Genomic DNA, 18979 nt, shown 5'->3' on the forward strand with positions numbered 1-18979 from the left:
CACCCTCGGCCATCTCTGTGTGGAGTTTGCATGTTCTTCCCGTGCATGCGTGGGTTTTCTCCGGGTACTCCGGTTTCCTCCCACATTCCAAAAACATGCTAGGTTAATTGGTGACTCCAAATTGTCCATAGGTATGAATGTGAGTGTGAATGGTTGTTTGTCTCTATGTGCCCTGTGATTGGCTGGCGACCAGTCCAGGGTGTAGCCCAGAAAATGAATGAATGAATGAATATATGAATATTGACAAAAAACTGAGAAATAACCTGGAAATACACACTAATGCAGACATCAGCTCATTTGCATATACCTGGACACAGTCTTCATTCACTTTTAACAGAATTGTGTGCAGGATATACGTATGCTGTTTATGTTTAATGAAGTGTTACATTTTGTTTGGTACAAGTACATGTTTTATAGGCAGCAAAATTTATTCGGTGCACATTGATTTATTTAATTGTTTTTGTCACACTTTTATGTCACAGAATGACAATGTGCAAACGGGCTGAAAGTGACATTAAAACGTGTTTTATACACAAAAGGCATGAAGAAAGTTGCACACGACACAAAGCTATAACAAGTGCACACAGGGTGCTGCTGCTGCTGTGTGTGCAATCGCTAGCAGCCCCAAATCTCCCCACTGGGACAAAGAGAATGAACGACTGACACGAGGGTTCACTCACTTTGCTCATTCTGTTATCGAACCAACACACCCAAACGGTGAGACAGATGCACAAAGTCACCCAGAGTGTTTGGTAGAGAGGAGAAAAGCAAACATGCATGCACATGTTAATACGCATATGGAGGTGACAAAATTATTGAGTTTGTTTTTATTTATCATGAGGTGAATTGATTTATTTATTACCATGACAAGCCTAAGCAGGGGTATCCAAAGTGTGGAAAAAATAATGATGAAATATCCTCCAAAATATTGTAATCTAATGAGGAACAAGTCATAATTTAATGACAATAATGTTGTAATATTGTGAGGAAAAAAACTTGGTTAAATAAATAAATATTAATGAAAATATTGATCGTTTTTTTGGCCAATATTATGAGAAGCAAAACAATGAAGGTTATAATTTTTGGAAAATTAGGTGGGAGAAAAAACACAATAACGTTATGGGAATAAAATAAAAATATTATGGGAATAAAGTCATAATTAGAAGAATAAAGTTTGGAGAAAAACAGAAGTGTGAAAAAAGTTGTAATTTCACAAGAATACAGTGAAAATATTAAGATAAAAACTTGAATCTTAATGGGAAAAAAAGTTGCAATTCCACAAGAATAATGTTGTACTATTATGATGAAAAATATTGTCATTTCAGTTACATAGACTGGAAATATGTTTTTAAAAGTATGTTTTAATTTTATAAGAAACAAACAAAACCAAATAAAGTTGTAATTTAGGGAAAATTAGGTTGGGGAAAAAGTTCAAATATTATGGTAATTAAGGCCAAATATAAGAATACAGTAATTATATTCTGAAATGAAAATTTATGAAGATTATATATTTCCAAAAACCAACGGCAAAGACTGAAATTCATACTACCGTTAGTATATCACAAAGCTGAGATGTGTTTTTTTTCCTGAAATACTACAAATAACATTTCTTAGCATACCTGCATGACAGTGTTGGTTTACTAAATATCAAAGCGGTTCTTGCATTCGTTCATTTTTCAGTTTGTGGCCCTCTGTGAAAAAGTTTGGACAACCCTGATTTTAAGATTCCTTTGTTAAGAATCATATTTCTTTTGTCTGTCTAATCCTTCCTTTTCTTTGACCTCTTTTTCATTTTACAAGACCAATCTAAATGTAAGATACTTTCATTTATGTCATCATCAGTTCAAGACATGCGTAGTGAAATTCTATGTACTCTTGTCCTCTCATGTCTTTTCACCTACCATGTGTTTTTTTGTACATGTGATTTCAGCTGCTCAATTGTAATGACTTTGTGTGTGAAAGCCTTCCGTCTTAATGTGTTTTTGTGTTGTTGGTCCTTGGGGTGTGCTCTAGACTGCTGCCCCCCACCCGTCACGGCACTGTCCTCTTGACCCTGAAGCTGTCTGACTCCCTCTGCAAGCTATGGCTACCTTTTAAGTCACTTTGGCAGCGTCTGATTTTGGCATATATGTCACAATAGCATCAGGATCAAACCTGTGTACAGCGACACAAAGACTGGAAAGGAGAAGGCTGAACCATTGAAATGGCTAAATTGATCCTCTCTCCAGATGAAATGATGCCAGTGAAAGAATATACATAAGATGCATATGCCAAATGACTCCATTTATGTGTCAGTGGTGGGTTCTTTTGGGTTTAGAGGTGTTGTACTCTGATGTGAGTGGAGTGGATACAGCTACCCTCTCTTTTATCCCATCTTGCAACATTGCATGACATCATTTTGCCCGAAAATTCTGGTTGTCAACATTAACCAGTACATAACGGTGTTGCTTATTTGTCCAATATTTATGCAGTTTTTGTTCCTAGAACAAATATTTGCATTCTTTATTAGCTAACACAATTAAACGTTGCCTTTTTTTCTGCAAAACGTAAACATTGCTGATGTTTTTGTGTTACTAATCAGCAGCCTCGCCTCTGCATGTCTTCTTTTTGTGATGGTGGATTGTGGTCTTTTAAGTTTTAAAGCAACGACTAACAATGATATTGTCGTACCTTTAACCCCCTACAATTGGCAAACATTTAGGTATATGTACTCATTGGACACTTTATTAGGTATCCGTTCACATTCTTAGACGATCCCATGTATGAGATCAGAACGGCTGGCAAAAATAACGCGTTGAGAGCAGTATCACAATTTTTGAATTAATTACATTAAAAAACTCATTTCAATTAACAAGTCACACTTCTCTGTTATGACAAACAAAAGCACAGTGGAGCATCACCAACACCATATATGGCCATGAATATTCTCATGAATGAGAATCTCACTCATCCAGGTTATTGTATTCTCAAGGCATTGAATCGATCGCAACTGTACTGTTCAGGTTTTCTTAGAAGTCGTTTCGCCTTCCATGCTCTGAGAACACTTAATATACGTATGTAGCTCCAATTTGCAAACATGTCTCTCCTCACTTTGTGCATGTGTGATGTAAATAAACAAGACAAAGAAAATATATTCGTATCACCGCATAATTGAGGTACAATTTGCTGCATTTAATTGTGCTTGGAAATCCCAGACAATACATAGACATAGACATAGACATAGACATAGACATAGACATAGACATAGACATAGACATAGACATAGACATAGACATAGACATAGACATAGACATAGACATAGACATAGACATAGACATAGACATAGACATAGACATAGACTTTCTTTATTGTCATTGCACAATAACACAGCAGTGAAATTGCCCGGCTCCCGTGTAATAATAAATAATAATGTGGAGAATAAATAGATTACATAGAGAATATAATAGATTAGATTTCATCAAATATGAACAACAATGTACAGCATAAACAGTAATTTGTACAAATAATTTAAATAATTTTGAATAAATAACAATAATTTAAAGTTAATATTTATACTTGCAAATTGTAATTAATTAATTTGAAAACTTGGATTAATCTTAGTAAAATTGTAATAATTTATTTGAAAACTTGGATGAATCTTAGTAAAATGTGTAAAAAAAATTATTTGACAACGCTAGTAACCCTGATAAAATGTCTTATTGTGGTTGTAGTTTACATATTTCTTTCTAAAAATTTGTGGCACCCTGTTAAACTGCAGCTCAAATGAAATGTCCACCCATCCATCTTTCATAGCCTCTTTAGAGCTGGAGCCTATTCCAGCTGAATTTGTGCAGGAGGTATGGCGAAACCTTAGACGAATCAACAGTCAAACGCAGCCAAATGAAATGTAGAAACTTTACAACAATACTGAATTTTTAATTAATACTTTCTTTGTAACTGTACCTAAAAAAGTGTCTATTGAGTGTACATTGCCCTCTCTCTGTCAGGAGGTGATTTTATGTCCATAATTGTGGTGCACAAAATCCTATCCTGGCAGACTCCTAGACAAAAAACAAGAATGTTAATAACACGATAATGTATGAATCCTGGAAGAGTATGTTCCAGTTGTGTCATGTTGTTGTGTGATGTGCATGCTGCTGTTGTCCAGCCATAGCATGGCAGAGACTGACGTCATACTGTGTAGCAGCATGGCCAAAGAATGAGGGAGAGCCAGAGAAACATAAGAGGTCAGACAATGTGTGCTGGGCAAGTGTGTGGACTGTTTTAACCTTCTAACTGCTGGAACTGTATTGAGAGAAAAAAAAAAAAAACAAATGACCTGCATCTTGGCGAGCAGTTCTTCAGCTTGCGCTCCTTACCTTGACGGCTGTATCTATCTTCACAGGGGGACGGAATACATCAGATCAGAGAGGCGCTGAAGATCTTAGCTGAGAGGGTTTTAATCCTCGAGACTATGATCGGTATTCATGGTGAGTAGGAGGCCTGAGGCAGGGTCAGTTTAAGGCAGGGGTGAAGCGAGGGGGCTCAAACTCCTACTGCACCTCCACCTACTGGGACGGGGAGTGGGAACAGTCACGAGCAGCGCCCCAGGACTCAGGCTGGTGTTTCTACACACCCCCCCTCACATGGTGCCCCCCCTGTCACTGCTCTCTGATAGGAATTTAGCTTGCAGATGTTCCGCGACTTGCAGGCTGATCTTGAGCTTCTGGCTCGTAGGGTGACGCTGCTGGAGGCTATCATCTGGCCAGGTAACACTGAGACATCCCCACCCACCGCCTGCTGGCCCTTAGATCGCCACTTTGATTGTTGATTTAGTCACTGTTGTATAGGTATTTTGTATGAATGTATTAATCATTTCTGGGGGACCTTTCCGATCAAGCGTAGATATTGTCTGAACAGTGGTGCTGCAACAATGTAGTCGGGTACTTTAAGCCATTGAAAGAAAATACAACAACTATACTCTCATTAATCACATTTACAGTCAGGAAATGGTGGAGTAGAATATCCGTTGAGTCAACCTGTGTGGAGTTTGCATGTTGTCTGTGGGCTTCCTCCCCTATTCCAAAAACATCTATGTTATCTGCTAATTAGAGACTCTAGTCTAAATTACCCATAGGAGTGAACGTGCTTGTGAATGGTTCTTTATATGTGCCCTGTCATTGACTGGAAACCAGTCGGGGTCAGAAGTCAGCTATAGGATAGGGTCCAGCTTACCCATAGCCCTAAGAAAAGAAGCAGTATAGAAAATTAATGAAAAAATAACAGTTTTAATAACGGTTTTATATCATGATAAGATTTGAATTACTGACATCTTTCAATTAAACAGGTGATCTGTGTTCTGCTACGACTAAGCATAAGTAAACTACTTTGATACTAATGTATTCTGGTGGGGTTCCATTGATGAAATTGCCCAATGAAAAGCATGCATCACCAAATGTTCTTTTTTCCCAATAATATATTCAAAGATGTAACACACATATCACCACAACATAGAATAATGTATTGGTAGTAGTAGTAGTCATAGTAGGAGTACAGTGGTACCCTGGTTAAAGTCCGCCCCGGTTAGAGCATTTTTTGGTTAACAACTAAAATGTTGCCTTGGCTTTCGTTCATCCGCTTGTACATCGGAGTTGTAAAGAGATACACAATAAGTAGACCGTACTGAAGACAGTGTGTATGCATACACAACTTGTTTTGGTTTGAGTCTGATGTTCTGGAACTGATTGACATTAACCAAGGCACCACTGTAGTAGTATTAGTAGTAGTCATTAAAGTATTTGTTTTATGACTTTTAAAATGAAAAATGTACACATAATGCCAGCAAAAGGGGTGATTGTATCTTTGCACATGTGTTTTTATCCATAAGGAAAAAAGTTTTTTGGTTTAAATTCACAAAATTTGGGGACGTGGACACATGCTTTTCATTGGACAGCAACAAGAGAATTAAGCTTGTATGAATAGTCTTAGGTTAGTACCGGAGTTTTGTTGTAGCCCCACTAGCCAGACAGGCACTTAACAGCAAGAAGGACATCTGATATAGCGTCTCATTTCCTTACATGTAAAACAGGAAGTGTTCAATCAATTAGTTCCTGCTTGTGATACTTCCAGTTAAAAACCTAGTGAGATTAAGACAACAGTGTGCACGTGGGCATGCACAGTGCTGGGCAGGGAGGCCCTGTTCCAACTGCTGTCTTTCTTCAACAGAACCTGATCTAGGCTCTGGGGATGGACCATTTGGCACAGCCTCCCCTAGTTTCTACAGAGATAAGCGAGCAGGTGCGCTTCCATATCGACTTGCTTCTCCTCTGTCCTCCGACACCAAGGTTCGAGGGAAGTAGCCCTCCAAATCACCCTGAGGACCGCAAGCTGGGTTGGCTCCCCTCTCTTTAGGTCACGTCAGCACTCAACACTTATTTGATCGTCCTGGTGGGGGGCTTTACTATCAGATTTAGGTTGGGGGACACCTCAGGGAAACTGGTGATACTCAACCATCTGGAATGTGAGAAGTAGTTTGACATCACCATAGCCACTCCCATTATGCACCCACCAGCTACTCCCTGGGCCTCATGGTCGTGTTTGTCAAAAGGAAGGTCTTAACCATCTGTGGTGCTCTTCAGGCCTCATGTCTGGGCAATAAGGGTCATAACAGAGACTTCAGTTTGTATTATTTTTCAGTGTAACCGCAATGCCACCAGATGTCATTTTTTAAGTATATTTAGCATGTACAATGTGCAACTTCTCTTATGGGCTGCATGGTGTTCGTGTGGTGAGCACGCAGGCCACACAGATAGGAGTTCGATTCCATCCTCGGCCATCCCAGTGTGGAGTTTGCATGCTCTCCACAGGCATACGTGGGTCTTCTCCGAGGACTCCGGTTTCCTCCCACATTCCAAAAACATGCTAGGTTAATTGGTGACTCCAAATCGTCCATAGGTATGTGAGTGTGAATGGTTGTTTGTCTATATGTGCTCTGTGATTGGCTGGCGACCAGTCCAGGGTGTACCCTGCCTCTCGCTCGAAGACAGCTGGGATAGGCTCCAGCACCCCCACGACCCTCGTGAGGATAAGCGGTAGAAAATGAATGAATGAACTTCTCTTATATGATTAAACTCTGTGTTATGTAGTGCACTAAAAAGATGAAGTCATCACTACTTCAACTGAGATGTGTGATTTATGATTCTAATTAGGGATGTTCCGATCAGGGTTTTACGCTGCCGATACCTATCACGATAATCCATGAGTGAAATCAGCCGATACCAATACCACATACAGTCACATACATGCAGTATAAATGTTTAAATGTACTACTGGTTGTATTAGGAGTCACCAAGGTTTTTTCTTGTGAGAGATACTTGAAAATAGAAAATAGCCAAGAGCTACTCATTTTTGTAACATTTTTTGTAACATAGCTCATTTAAAGCCAATATGTTTACCAGAACATTAACCAAATTCTGGTATCCCCTGCACTAAAAGTGCTACATAGTGTCTGCATGCTCTCAAATCTCGACTAAGGAGGTACTAATCCCCAACTTTTGCCCACAATTGCAAGTACAGCGGGTCGGGATCAGGGTTTTATAGCCACTGCCTGACAAATGACGGCATTGCGAGCCTCAAACACATCACAGCCTTCCAAATGCTCGTCCCCAAATGCCACACCAAATCTGGCAAACCCTGGTGAGACATTTTTGAGGCACATTTCGCAGAGTTCAAAACTTATATCACTGTCACAAAGACAGGAAGTCCCACACGCGGCAGACATGGTTGTTCTGAATGCTGCTGTTTGGCGAAAAGGACCGGCGTGTTAAAGCAAGTATCGGCCGATATCGATTCCATGCTTTTTCCACTGATATCGGCCGATACCAATCGATCGGAGCACCCCTGATTCTGATGTGTTTTCAATGAACATGCACACTGAAAAGTCATTTCAAATACAACATTATTTGCTTTTGTTACACATCAACTGAATCCTTGAAATCCTTTCATTTTTTTTCATTCTGGAAAAAGTTTTAACACACACACTCAGAGGAAATAGCAAAACTGGAACCAGTGATATGTTGGTACTGTCCTGATGAAAAGACAACATGTACTTTTTTCATTTTATATCAAACTTATTGTGGAAGTATTTAAAATTGTCAGTGGTAGTTTATTTGGTATGCTGTCGTGTAATCATGTCATATTTTGATTTTTTTTTAATTTCTTTTGAAATGTGTTTGTGTCAAGATAATCCTGTCTCAATGATCGCTGTAATAAAATGATGTCCACTGTTTTTTTTTTTAAACATGTCAAATCATTTTGGATCACTACATAATCACACATACAATACAATACAATACAAGCAATAATAAACATTCACTCTGAAATATCGAGGAATTGTAAGTGATTAAGTGACTGATATATAAAGAATATCTGTATATTGTGGAACTTAATACAGAAATTAATCACACAACTGAGGCAAAATGGAGTGCACTATGATGCTACAACCAGCAGAGGCGCTGTTGATTTCAACTAATTGCCTGTTTAAAGAAGAAACATCAGCTATGGAAAGTTGCGCTACATACACACTATGGCAACTCCTCTGGACAGGGCAGCATTATTCTGCTCAATGTGACACTCACATTGAAGCAGGAGGTCAGAATAAACTATTAATGGACTTCACCCATTGTTGATAAGAAGAAACAAGAGTCAAATGCCCATCCATGCTCAGTAATACAGTACTGTCAAGTGCAGTATTGTACTGATAGCACAGTTGTGAGGGCAAAAAAATATTATCACCTAAGGGCTTTTTGGTGCCGTTGTCTTCTTTCCCTTGGCTACCACCACAGCCTGCTCGCCAACTCTACCATCTATGAGCAGAGAGATGGCACCATCCAGCTGCTTTGATGCTGCTAGTGCCACAACAGCTTTTTCTGTGGGGAAGCCCATCTTCTCCAGCTGTTGTAGTCTAGGGCAAATATGATCAGAATAAATAATTACTCCTTAAATCATCATTGTGTATGGAAGTTGTGGGAATTTCTGTTGTTACTAACCTCAAAGCAGAAACAGAAGATTTGGTCACTTCTACTTTTGGATTTACTTCTTCTGGAGCATCCTGCAAGGAGGCAAGTATTCCAGCCCTCAGCATCTGTTCCTCCAATACCTCTGCTTCAGATAGGGCCAATGACTCTTGCCTCCTGGCAGGCAGTGGCTCCTCCCTCTGGTAGTGGTCCAAAATGAACAGGTCCCTCATTGATGATGGTGTTGTCTGATATTTATGAACAGTTGGAGAACATGATCTAGATCTGTAAGAACGAATATATGTAAAATTACAAGGATGAAAATGTGTATGGCTATTCAATGGATAGATAGCTCATACATCTGTGATGTTCTGAAGGTTGGTAAAGTGGGCCTGGATGAAGCGGGAATATATGCTGCAGGGGGAATGAAGCTCAGGACCTCCAGCTCCTGGAGCATCCCAATGAAGGTCTGGCTGTCTGAAATGTTTATTCAGTATAACAACAAGAAGAGGCAAGTATATACAGAAATTAGGTTTTGTGTCATTTCTGCACTAGTTGCAAATAATATTTTCACTTTTTGGGCTTTTTTTTGGATAAGACTGGTTTTAACTTGAACTATATTTTCCCCACTAATAAGTAATTAAGAAACTACACGTGGCAAACCTTAATTCATGATGCCTGTGATACTGAATTGATTGAGAAAGGATACAATTATAACCAATGCATATTGCACAGACGTTGAGCAGAGCAGGTGTCCCAGGGAGTATGAGCAGACAAAGCAGCAGAAGCAACCAGGGAAGGATCCAAACAGGCAACCACCTCTGCAGTCGCCTCTTTGTCATGTGATGACACTGAACGGTAAACAATGTCAACTGGATGGCAGCATAGCCACAGACCAGACTGGCCTCAAAACCAAAGACGAAGAGGACCAAGGTGTAAACAAGAGGTAATATGGTCATTGTCAAAGTGGAGAGACCAAGGAAGGCGACTGTTCCCCAGCGACGCTCCTGACATGGTCCCAACAACAGCAGGAGAAATACACTGACCACCAGAGAAGGTAAATCATCATGACTGACAGCATACAAGAACACATCTAGTGGACAAAAATGGGGTGGAGAAAATAAAGAGCTTTCTATTTATAATGTCAGTAAAACATTTGGACGATGCAATAAATGAAACGATACCTCTGAAACGTGGGAAGTCTCCTCCTGGTCCTAAACTGAGACTCGATTGGATACCTCCAACATATACCAACAACACAAGCCCTACCAGCAGGGTTGTTCCCAGAAAAAACCCTGGACGATCTGATTTGAACCATGATAATACACGATAGCGCATGACCCAGTGACAGCTTTACATTTGTTACTTACTTGTCATTTTTTGCGTTACGCTGGTAAACTAGTTAAGAGTTAAATGACCATAGTCTTTCCCTGTCGTCGTTTCCCACCTACTATGATTTTGGCAGAGGGAATTACCAGTTTATCTTACTAAGCATCGGCAAGTTGATCTGATTTCAAATAGAGATGAAACTTTGGAAATGAAATAGAGATAAAACTGTGATAATTTAGTAGGAACACCTTTAATGTGCCATTGTGGGCTCCGTGTATCGCCTTGACGTTTACTTCCGCATGACGTCAGAGTAACAGTCACTCGCAGTTGACGCAGGGTGTGCTACCGCCACCTTTTGGACATTATGAGACTGTCGTCGCTGCTTTGGGTGTTTTACTCGTCGGGACAAAATATACCTCACACTATTAATGTATTATGATTAATTACTTTTGAGTCTTGTTTATTTCCACTATTGTATTGACACTTAGGGCTGTTATGTGTTGTGTTTCCGTGAAAATGTGTTCCAGGGTTGGGGAAGTGAAAGGGGGAACGGACAGGAAGTGACGTGCCAGTAAAAATCCCCATTTTAGCAGTTTTAAACAGCCCGTCGTAACAGTATCCCTGTGCTCTTGCAGTGATTGCTTTGCCATAAAAGACTATTGTTTCGACTGTCCAGTCTGGTGTTTGTGCCACTAGGAATCAGTTTCCAAAAGGTTGTCAGTCTCTAGTTCAAACCCTAGATTATATTGTTTGTGCTGTATGGGCAAAATGTATAAACCCTGCCCTAGGCATGGGACAAAATAGTTACATCGTTGCTATATATTGTTGCTATGTACTGCAAGTTTATAAACCGCAAGTTAATTAATAAAGAGATTATGAAATTATCGTGGCTTTTATTTTAGGAATAAGAGCTCAGTTGAGGATCGACAAACAAAATAGTGCTTTCACCCATCTGTACATACAAAGAATACGCACACTGTATCGTCACATAAACAAAAGCGCTCCAAAAGACACTTGTGTTGTGGTTACGTTGCCGGAGCAAACGAAAACTCGCGTTATTTTAAAGCATGAGTCTGTTGTCTCGCGATATTTCCTGGTTGTTGCGCACCCAAAGGCGTCTCTCAGCCAGCCAACTCTGCCCAGTCGTCTCGTACAAGGCACACAAAATGGCGTCGGCTCCCGGTATGTGTGACTTATCTTGCTTTTCTTTCTCATGTTTATAATATATGCGGTGTTATTTCAATAATTTGGTGTTTTACATGGGCACACAAACTCTGCGACTCAAAATGTTGCGTACTAATTCGAATTTCAATCTGCGATGCTTGGCGCCAGCCACGAGGCCTAATGCAATTCATATCTGGTCGTCGTCGGTCCTTCTTATTTTTTTCTATTTTGTCCGTCCTATATTTTCCATTATCAATGCAATATTCCATACAGTTTCGAATTGCAGGCACTTATTCACGCATTGTTTTTAAAGCTGGCAGTCAGCACCGAACTTCCTTTACCTGCAGTTGAACGGCGCTTAAAAGGCGGGCCCATTTCTTTAACGGACTGTTTGGCTAGATCATTAGCACTAGCAGTATTAGCACTGCCTCACTATTGTCTAAAGTTGCTTTTGTTTTCCTCTCAACAGATTACAGCTCCTATAGCCAGTCTGGTTCTCAACAAGGGTACGTTGCACCATTTTATTACATTAATTTTGGCAATACGTTTGTAGCCTTACAGAAATTCGTATAATTTGTGCACATGATTTTCACGAGTGAGTTGAATATGCCCCTTAAACCTTTATTGTATTGCAGGTATGCTTCTTATGCTGCCCAGCCCTCACAAGCTTATGGACAATCTGCTCAGGTTAAAACCTTTGATTTTATTGTATTTCTGCTCATTACCAAACAAGTTACAAATATAGCCATATTCATTTTATGATGTTCTCCTGAGTGGTTAACTTATGCAGGTTATAATACCACTTTGTAATTCAACTGCTTTTAATTCAGCAGCAGAGTTACGGCCAGCAGAATTATGGATCATATGCCCAACCTGCTGCCGCTGCTGCTGATGGCACATATACCCAGACAACTCCAGCTGCTGGTTACACTCAACCACAGCAACCGCAACAATACAATTCCTCCTATGGCCAGCCAGCCCAAGGTATGTGAGCCCACAAAATGTACTTGAAAGTTGCCATTTTGCTGTGGGGTTTTTGAATTGCCTCAACATCTATTTACAATTTACTGTTCCCCACAGCTGGATATCCTGCTGCCCAGTCGACGGCTCATGGTTACACCCAGTCATCCCAGGGTTATGGAGCACAAGCTTATGATGGAAATCCTGCAGCTGCTGCTGCTGCAGCCGCTGTTGCTGCTGCTCCAGCTGCCTCCCAGTCATATGGGTCTCAACCTGGATATTCTGCTCAGTCTGCATATCCTGCTTACGGTCAACAGCCGGCTCCTACTGCACCTCAAAGGTTTGTGCATATTGACAAAGAATAATGTATATCTGAACCCCACAGATACAACAACTGTATTATTTTTGTCTCCCATTAGTTACAATGCCAACAGCCAGCCTTCTAGTTACAACCAAAACAGCTACTCTCAGCAGGCGGGGTATGGTCAGCAGCAACCAGGCTACCAGGGCCAGCAACCTGGCTACAGCCAACAGCAGAGCGGGTACCAACAGCAGGCCCAGCAACAGGCCCCTCCTGCTTACCCACCCCAAGCTACAGGTTCCTATGGGCAGCCCCCAGCCAGCCAGTATGGCCAGCAAAGTGGACCACCCAGCTATCAGTCTAACCATTACAGTAAGCTTCGTTCCTTAACAGTGTTGTGCTTGTTACCAATTATCAGGCATTAAGTCAGCTCTTTTTATGTTTAACTTCTCAGTAATAGTTTGTTGTTTGTAGATAATTACAGACAGGATGGCCAGGGTGGGGGTTCTGGGTACTCAGAACCTTCAAGGTACCCCGGTGGAGGAGATGGCAGGGGCCCTGGCCGCGATGGTTTTGAAAGAGGAGGAATGATGCACCGTGGGCGTGGTGGCATGGGTCGAGGCATGGGGTAAGTCTTTTTCATTAGCACATGGCCTGACTTTTGCATTTTGATTCTGCAGGTTCTGTGGCCACTTGGGGCAGGGCTGAGGCAAATAAAAATTCAATTGATGTCAATAATTGAACTGAAAGCCTCAAAGATATTAGAATTTCATTAGTTTAATAAAATTGCTGACTAATGCCCAAAACATTGACTACTTGTTTGTCTCAGCCCTGCCACAAAATTGTCCAAAGGTAAGTAAACGGTTTTGGTTTTATCAGTAGATTTTATTGGGTCCTGTGCATAATATAGGATGGAAAAGAAAAAAAATGCTCTATCATCCAAATCACAGAAGGATTTGTCTAGCTCTGGGTATTTTTGTAACATCTCAGTATAATAAAAATCTGTATTATACATAAAATATTATTGTATTATCTTGTGAGAGATTACAACGCCCCAAAAGATTCACGACTCTTCACTGGTGTGTATACGGCACCAATGGTAGAGTGAAATGCCTTATGTTGTTCTGGTCGTATTAATATTTTGGTAATATGAGTTATGTCCTTTTTTTAAATACTACAGCATGAGGTTGAATTGAATGGGTTTTTCAAACGAGTCTTGTTAAATACAGTCTCAAGAATTACAACCTAAACCTTTCGCCTTTGCGTAAATCATTCTTTATTTGGTGTTTGGTTGGTTTTTGCAACAGCAATCCGTGGTTATGAGGTCTTTCAAGTAATGCTCACAAGACGAGGACAAATGAGGGAAAAGTGAGCTGCACTTTATGCAGTGAAGACATGCATTAGAAAAAGGCATGTTGGAGAGGCTATTTTTTGGCAACTGACTTAGATTTATTAATAGAATCCCTTTAACCCTTGAGTGGTGGGTCAGCAGCCATCTCATTCGACTTTTCTCCAACTAGCCATAAAGACATGGAATCCAAATGTAATGAACATTTTTTATGGTTTGATTCTTTTGGTATTTGTGGGGTATTTTTCTTTAAAGAAATATAAAATGTGCAAATGCACACATGAAGCATGCAAATGCACGTGGGGGGGTTTCTGAATGTGGAAGCATCGTGTGCTCGGTGACTTTTTGAAACTTTTTGTAGTTAAGCCCCTTCCTTGGTTTAGAATGGGTCATTGCTGTTGGAAAACAAACTAAGATGCTTTTTAGATACATAGCTTTCTGGTAAGACATGCACACAATGAGGTATAATGACAGGAAATTAGCAAAGTCGAAATGATCCGCTTTAGAGTAAGCTTGGTGTTTCTTTGGTTTCCAAGTGTCATATCTGAAATGGTGACACTCACTTGGTCAAGGCAGACTTGAATGAATTAGACCTGTTTCAAGGTGTTGGTCAACTCTGGGGAGGGAAGTGATACAAATAGGATGCACACCTAAATATTTCAGGCCGGCTATAACAGATATGTATACAATTATAGCACTGCACAGGTGTTTTTGCGGGGAGGTGGGATCATCAAAATGTCATTTTGAAATGTATAACTGTCTGTGGTTTTTGAAATTCAACTGTATGATCAAATTTGAGCACTTTTTAACATGCTTTGTCACATTTATACCGCACAGGTAACAGAGCCATTTAAAAGCATCTTTTCTCTAGAAAGTATCTGTACTCAATGCAGAGGCGCCCAACTTAAGCAGCAAGAGGGATCTTAAACTGATTTGCGGTCTGCCTTTTTTTCAACAACTGAGGATGGTGGTGGTTCTGAGCATGATGGGTTTTGTTTATGAACAAGTGTTTTTAAATCAACCATATCATGCTTTTTTTGTAAAATGTGTATTTTCTTTCTTGACAATGTAACATTTTGTGTTTACTTTATTGACTGGACTGGTTAATGTGAAATTTCAGATGCATTGTCCTGTTTTCTTTATCGGGATGGTCTGTAACTAGAGCCTAATGTTAAAAGCATCTTATGTCATCAATGCATCTGAAATAATTTTACAAGTCTTTTTTTTTGTCACATTCTTTTAAAGCATCTACACAACTGTTGTTACTACTGAAGCTGTACTGAGCTAGCAAATACATTACTACTAGTTAATACATTATCCCCACAGCTACTCTGTATAACAATCTTGGGGGATTTTACTTGCTGTTAGGCTCGATAGAATGTTTTTTTGACTCCCTCAATCAAGCCACTTTGCTCGAGCCATGGAAGTGGCCGTAAAAGGGAAAAGGCCTTCATATCTCCATTTATTCCCCCATAGCAGCGCTGGAGACAGAGGTGGCTTCAGTAAGCCTGGTGGTAAGTTTACGAGAATTACACTGGTTAGTCCTTTCACGCCTTAAAACGTCCAAGTTTGCTTCCAGTATTCATTTTAATATTGTGGTATGAAACTCCAATTGTTGAGCACACCTGAATATAAGGACAGTTTGTCCAGTGCCCGGAATCATTTCACTGAGGTTCTTGGTATCAATTCGATTGCCGCTTATGGTTTGATGACCTGTTTTCCAAAGCATTAATGACAAATTTCCACTTGTGTCTGGGTTGACATTTAAAGAATATATACTGTATATGCATATCTGGGTTTTTTGAGTTTGTATGTATTGGTCTAAGAGGCTTTAAAATGAAACCAAATTATTGCTCTTGGGGTTAGAGGTATTTTATTTACAATATCTCTCTTTGGAATGGCGCGTACCCTACAATGGTTAAAACGGGCCAAAATGTGTAAGGGAGTCTGGACTGTTTTGTAGAACTCTTCAGGTGTTGTACACTATCCTTGATTGGCACATACTGATTTCTCCCCCCACCCCCCATTTCTTTCTGCCACCTTCCCATTCACTGGACCACAGGACACATGGGCAGTGACGAGCGTGAGATGGGTGAGCATGCCTTATTTTAATTGGCACCACACTGAATACTGTCATTGTGAATTATTTTTGTTAATGCTTTGTTGACCTTTTCGTAGGACGCACTGAAGAGCAAGATGATGCAGAGAACTGCGCTATCTACATCACTGGTTTAACTGAGAAGGCTAACATTGAGGAGATGGCGGAATTCTTTAAACACGTTGGCCCAATTCGAGTAAGAAAACAGGCTTGACTGAGTGGGGGAAAAAGATCAGACGTAAATTGTTGAATTTCTCCTCAGTTCAATCGCAGGCTTGGCCAGCCTGCCATTAACATCTACACAGACAAGGACTCGGGGAAGCCCAAGGGAGATGCCACCCTCTCCTATGAGGAGCCAATCTGCGCCAAAGCTGCTGTGGAACACTTTGATGGTAGAGGCAGTTGTCTTCTTTCCTTCTAACTGTCCGATGAGAAAAGGGCTTATTTCATGTTTGTGAAAATATAGGGAAGGAATTCCAGGGTCGTAGACTTAAGGTGTCAATGGCACGGCGCAAACCCCAGATGGGCGGGATGAGAGGAGGCATGCCCATGCGTGATGGCATGATGGGCCGTGGAGGTAAGTCGTCAGCCATTCGTCATATAATTTGACGTTAAAGATACAGTATATATGTAATGGTTTGATTCACACCGTTAGGTATGGGCCGTGGAGGAGAGCGTGGTGGGTTCATGCCTCGGGGTGGGCCTCGTGGTATGGGCAGAGGTGGGCCCACAGGCGGCAACATGCAACAGCGAGCTGGAGACTGGGAATGCCCAAATCCGTAAGAATGACTTTTTGGCTTTCTTCTCGTGTCAAGACATTTTACGCACTTGCTTAAATATTTTGGGGGTTTGCTTCCAGGGGTTGTGGCAACCAGAACTTTGCTTGGAGGATGGAGTGCAACCAGTGCAAAGCTCCTAAACCCGAGGGGATGGGTGGTGGCCCTCCATTTCCTCCTGGAGGGGAAAGAGGCAGAGGAGGAATGGGAATGCGTGGAGGTAGAGGCATGGACCGTGGTGGACCTGCAGGAGGCCCAGGTGGCCCCGGGGGATTCCGTGGAGGCTGGGGAGGTGATCGTGGTGGGTTTAGAGGTCGTGGTGGCATGGACAGAGGTGGTTTCCGTGGTGCTGGTCGTGGAGGACCACCCATGGGCGGTCGAGGAAGGGGAATGGGCCCACCCGGTGGCAAAATGGATATGAGGTATGTGAAAGGCATAAAGAGGTCAACCTTTTTATTAATTTGCCAGAAATTCCTGACTTGTCTTTGGTGCTTTTTAGGGACCATCGCCAGGAGCGCAGGGAGAGACCCTATTGAAGTTCTTCATTGCTCCTTGCAATACTGTATGGAATTTTAAGATGGCAAATAATTTATGATTCCATATGTGATGGTTATCTTAACTGCTCTCAACAGTTTCAACTTCCTTTTTTATTTTACCTGTTCTAGTTTGTTTATATGACACCTTGTAATGTGCATGTTTTTTTAAATACTGCTTAGTTTTGTCATTGTAATCATTAATGCAATATTTGTTATTGGCTGCCCTTTACCTTCAAAAATTGTAGAGGGGAATAAACTTTTACTGATGTTATGTGTACGTGTATTCAAAAACATCAAGACTACAATGGTAGGTGGATCACCAGTAGACTTTTCTCCTGTTATTTGGAATGCATTCTTTTTTTTATTGGAGAACACAAATCTACTCAACCCACGATAGACGCATTTACAGTTGGATACTGCGTAAGTAGTTAAACTAATTTATAATTACTTTAAACTTTTTTTTTGCCATAGGTGTCTTTTTAGTTGCTGAGTCCACCTGCGGGCATTTAACCTCAATTTTATTGTACCAGAAGGTGGTGCAAATTGAAAGAGTACATCCATTAACTTTATATTAGCTTTTATTTAAATTTGTCATAAATTTAGCTCGTAGGAGATGTCTTATCAGCATACAACATGACTGGAATTAGAACAGTGGACATTTCTGCATTTCCAGCAGCACAGTCTTTTGTTCCTTTTCTGACATCTCTCTTCTGTTTGCCCTCTGCTTCTCTCCTGTGGCTGGATTGCAGCTCCTGTCACTCCACGCCATGTTCAGCATATGCTGCAGAAACTTGGTCCCCCCTCATTTATGATGCTGTGTAAAAATTGCCTCCTTGGTGGTGAATCTGCTGGCATCAGATGTAAGTGCGACAATAAATGTATACCGTCAGTCACAGTTGGTACAAATAAAAGGTTCTTAAGGCTAACCCTTGAGGTTCCACAGGAAATGTGCTTTGGTATCACTATCCCTCCATAAACGGTGACAAAAATGACAAATTTGGACTTCAAAAAGAATAGCACCTTTCTATATTGAAACTTATAAGTTACAAAAAATAATCTTTGATACATTAATAGTGTCAAGGCCTCCTTTGAAAAACTACATGAAGTGGTTATTCATGAGTGGCGGGTTGGTTTAGTGTTTGAATAGACTTGTACGCACACTTTACTGACAGAAGCTGATTCATCCAAGTCCAGCAAATGAGCTCATCACCCTCCTCCTCCCCTTTCTTTTCTCCCCCTCCCTTCCCTTTATTTTGCTCGCTCATTCTTGAACAGACACATCCCTCTTGTTTTAAATCAAAACAGGCCCTCCTCCTTGGCAATGGGTGCTGTTGTAGTTCAAACCAAGAGGTTATTTTGAAAGGCGTTGTAAAACATTGAGCTATTGCAGTAATGTAAAATGGTCTACAATTGCCACAAATGTTTTCACATCTAATGTGCGTGCACAATCACATGCTCTTGTCTTTGCTCAAGG

General features: G+C 40.7%; 4 protein-coding genes across 7 annotated transcripts in view; 3 read left to right on the plus strand and 1 right to left on the minus strand.

Annotated features, from left to right (window-relative positions):
* The window catches only part of emid1 (EMI domain containing 1), a 64715-nt gene extending 56399 nt beyond the window's left edge, over positions 1–8316 (plus strand). The window contains exons 15-16 of the mRNA XM_058069706.2: positions 4385–4469; positions 6205–8316. Of these exons, the coding sequence (XP_057925689.2) occupies positions 4385–4469; positions 6205–6338 (219 nt within the window). The 3' untranslated portion in view covers positions 6339–8316. The remainder of the gene's footprint in view (positions 1–4384; positions 4470–6204) is intronic.
* LOC131128344 (AP-1 complex subunit beta-1) overlaps positions 1–18979 on the plus strand; it is a 117350-nt gene that overhangs the window by 57870 nt on the left and 40501 nt on the right. The window lies entirely within an intron of this gene.
* Positions 8334–10634, minus strand: rhbdd3 (rhomboid domain containing 3). The gene is made up of 5 exons (XM_058069709.2): positions 10178–10634; positions 9703–10086; positions 9353–9470; positions 9027–9278; positions 8334–8941 (listed from the first exon to the last, which is right to left on the minus strand). Exons 1-5 carry the CDS (start codon positions 10329–10331, stop codon positions 8773–8775), a joined length of 1077 nt encoding a protein of 358 aa, XP_057925692.2. The 5' UTR covers positions 10332–10634; the 3' UTR covers positions 8334–8772.
* Positions 11396–17773, plus strand: ewsr1b (EWS RNA-binding protein 1b). Of its 4 annotated transcripts, none has more exons than XM_058069702.2 (15): positions 11396–11504; positions 11956–11992; positions 12122–12173; positions 12317–12470; positions 12567–12786; positions 12866–13119; positions 13222–13375; positions 15572–15609; positions 16158–16187; positions 16274–16389; positions 16456–16585; positions 16660–16770; positions 16849–16972; positions 17053–17391; positions 17469–17773. In XM_058069702.2, the coding sequence occupies exons 1-15, from the start codon at positions 11489–11491 to the stop codon at positions 17503–17505; spliced, it is 1812 nt and encodes a 603-aa protein (XP_057925685.1). In that variant the 5' UTR covers positions 11396–11488; the 3' UTR covers positions 17506–17773. The 4 variants fall into 4 exon arrangements, with proteins under 4 accessions (XP_057925685.1, XP_057925687.1, XP_057925686.1 ...); XM_058069704.2 differs by having other exon boundaries at positions 15575–15609; XM_058069703.2 differs by having other exon boundaries at positions 11397–11504; positions 12320–12470.

This window comes from Doryrhamphus excisus, linkage group LG3 (assembly GCF_037039965.1).
Source record: "Doryrhamphus excisus strain RoL-2023G ecotype Guam linkage group LG3, RoL_Dexc_Guam_v1.1, whole genome shotgun sequence".
Taxonomy (NCBI): Eukaryota; Metazoa; Chordata; class Actinopteri; order Syngnathiformes; family Syngnathidae; genus Doryrhamphus; species Doryrhamphus excisus.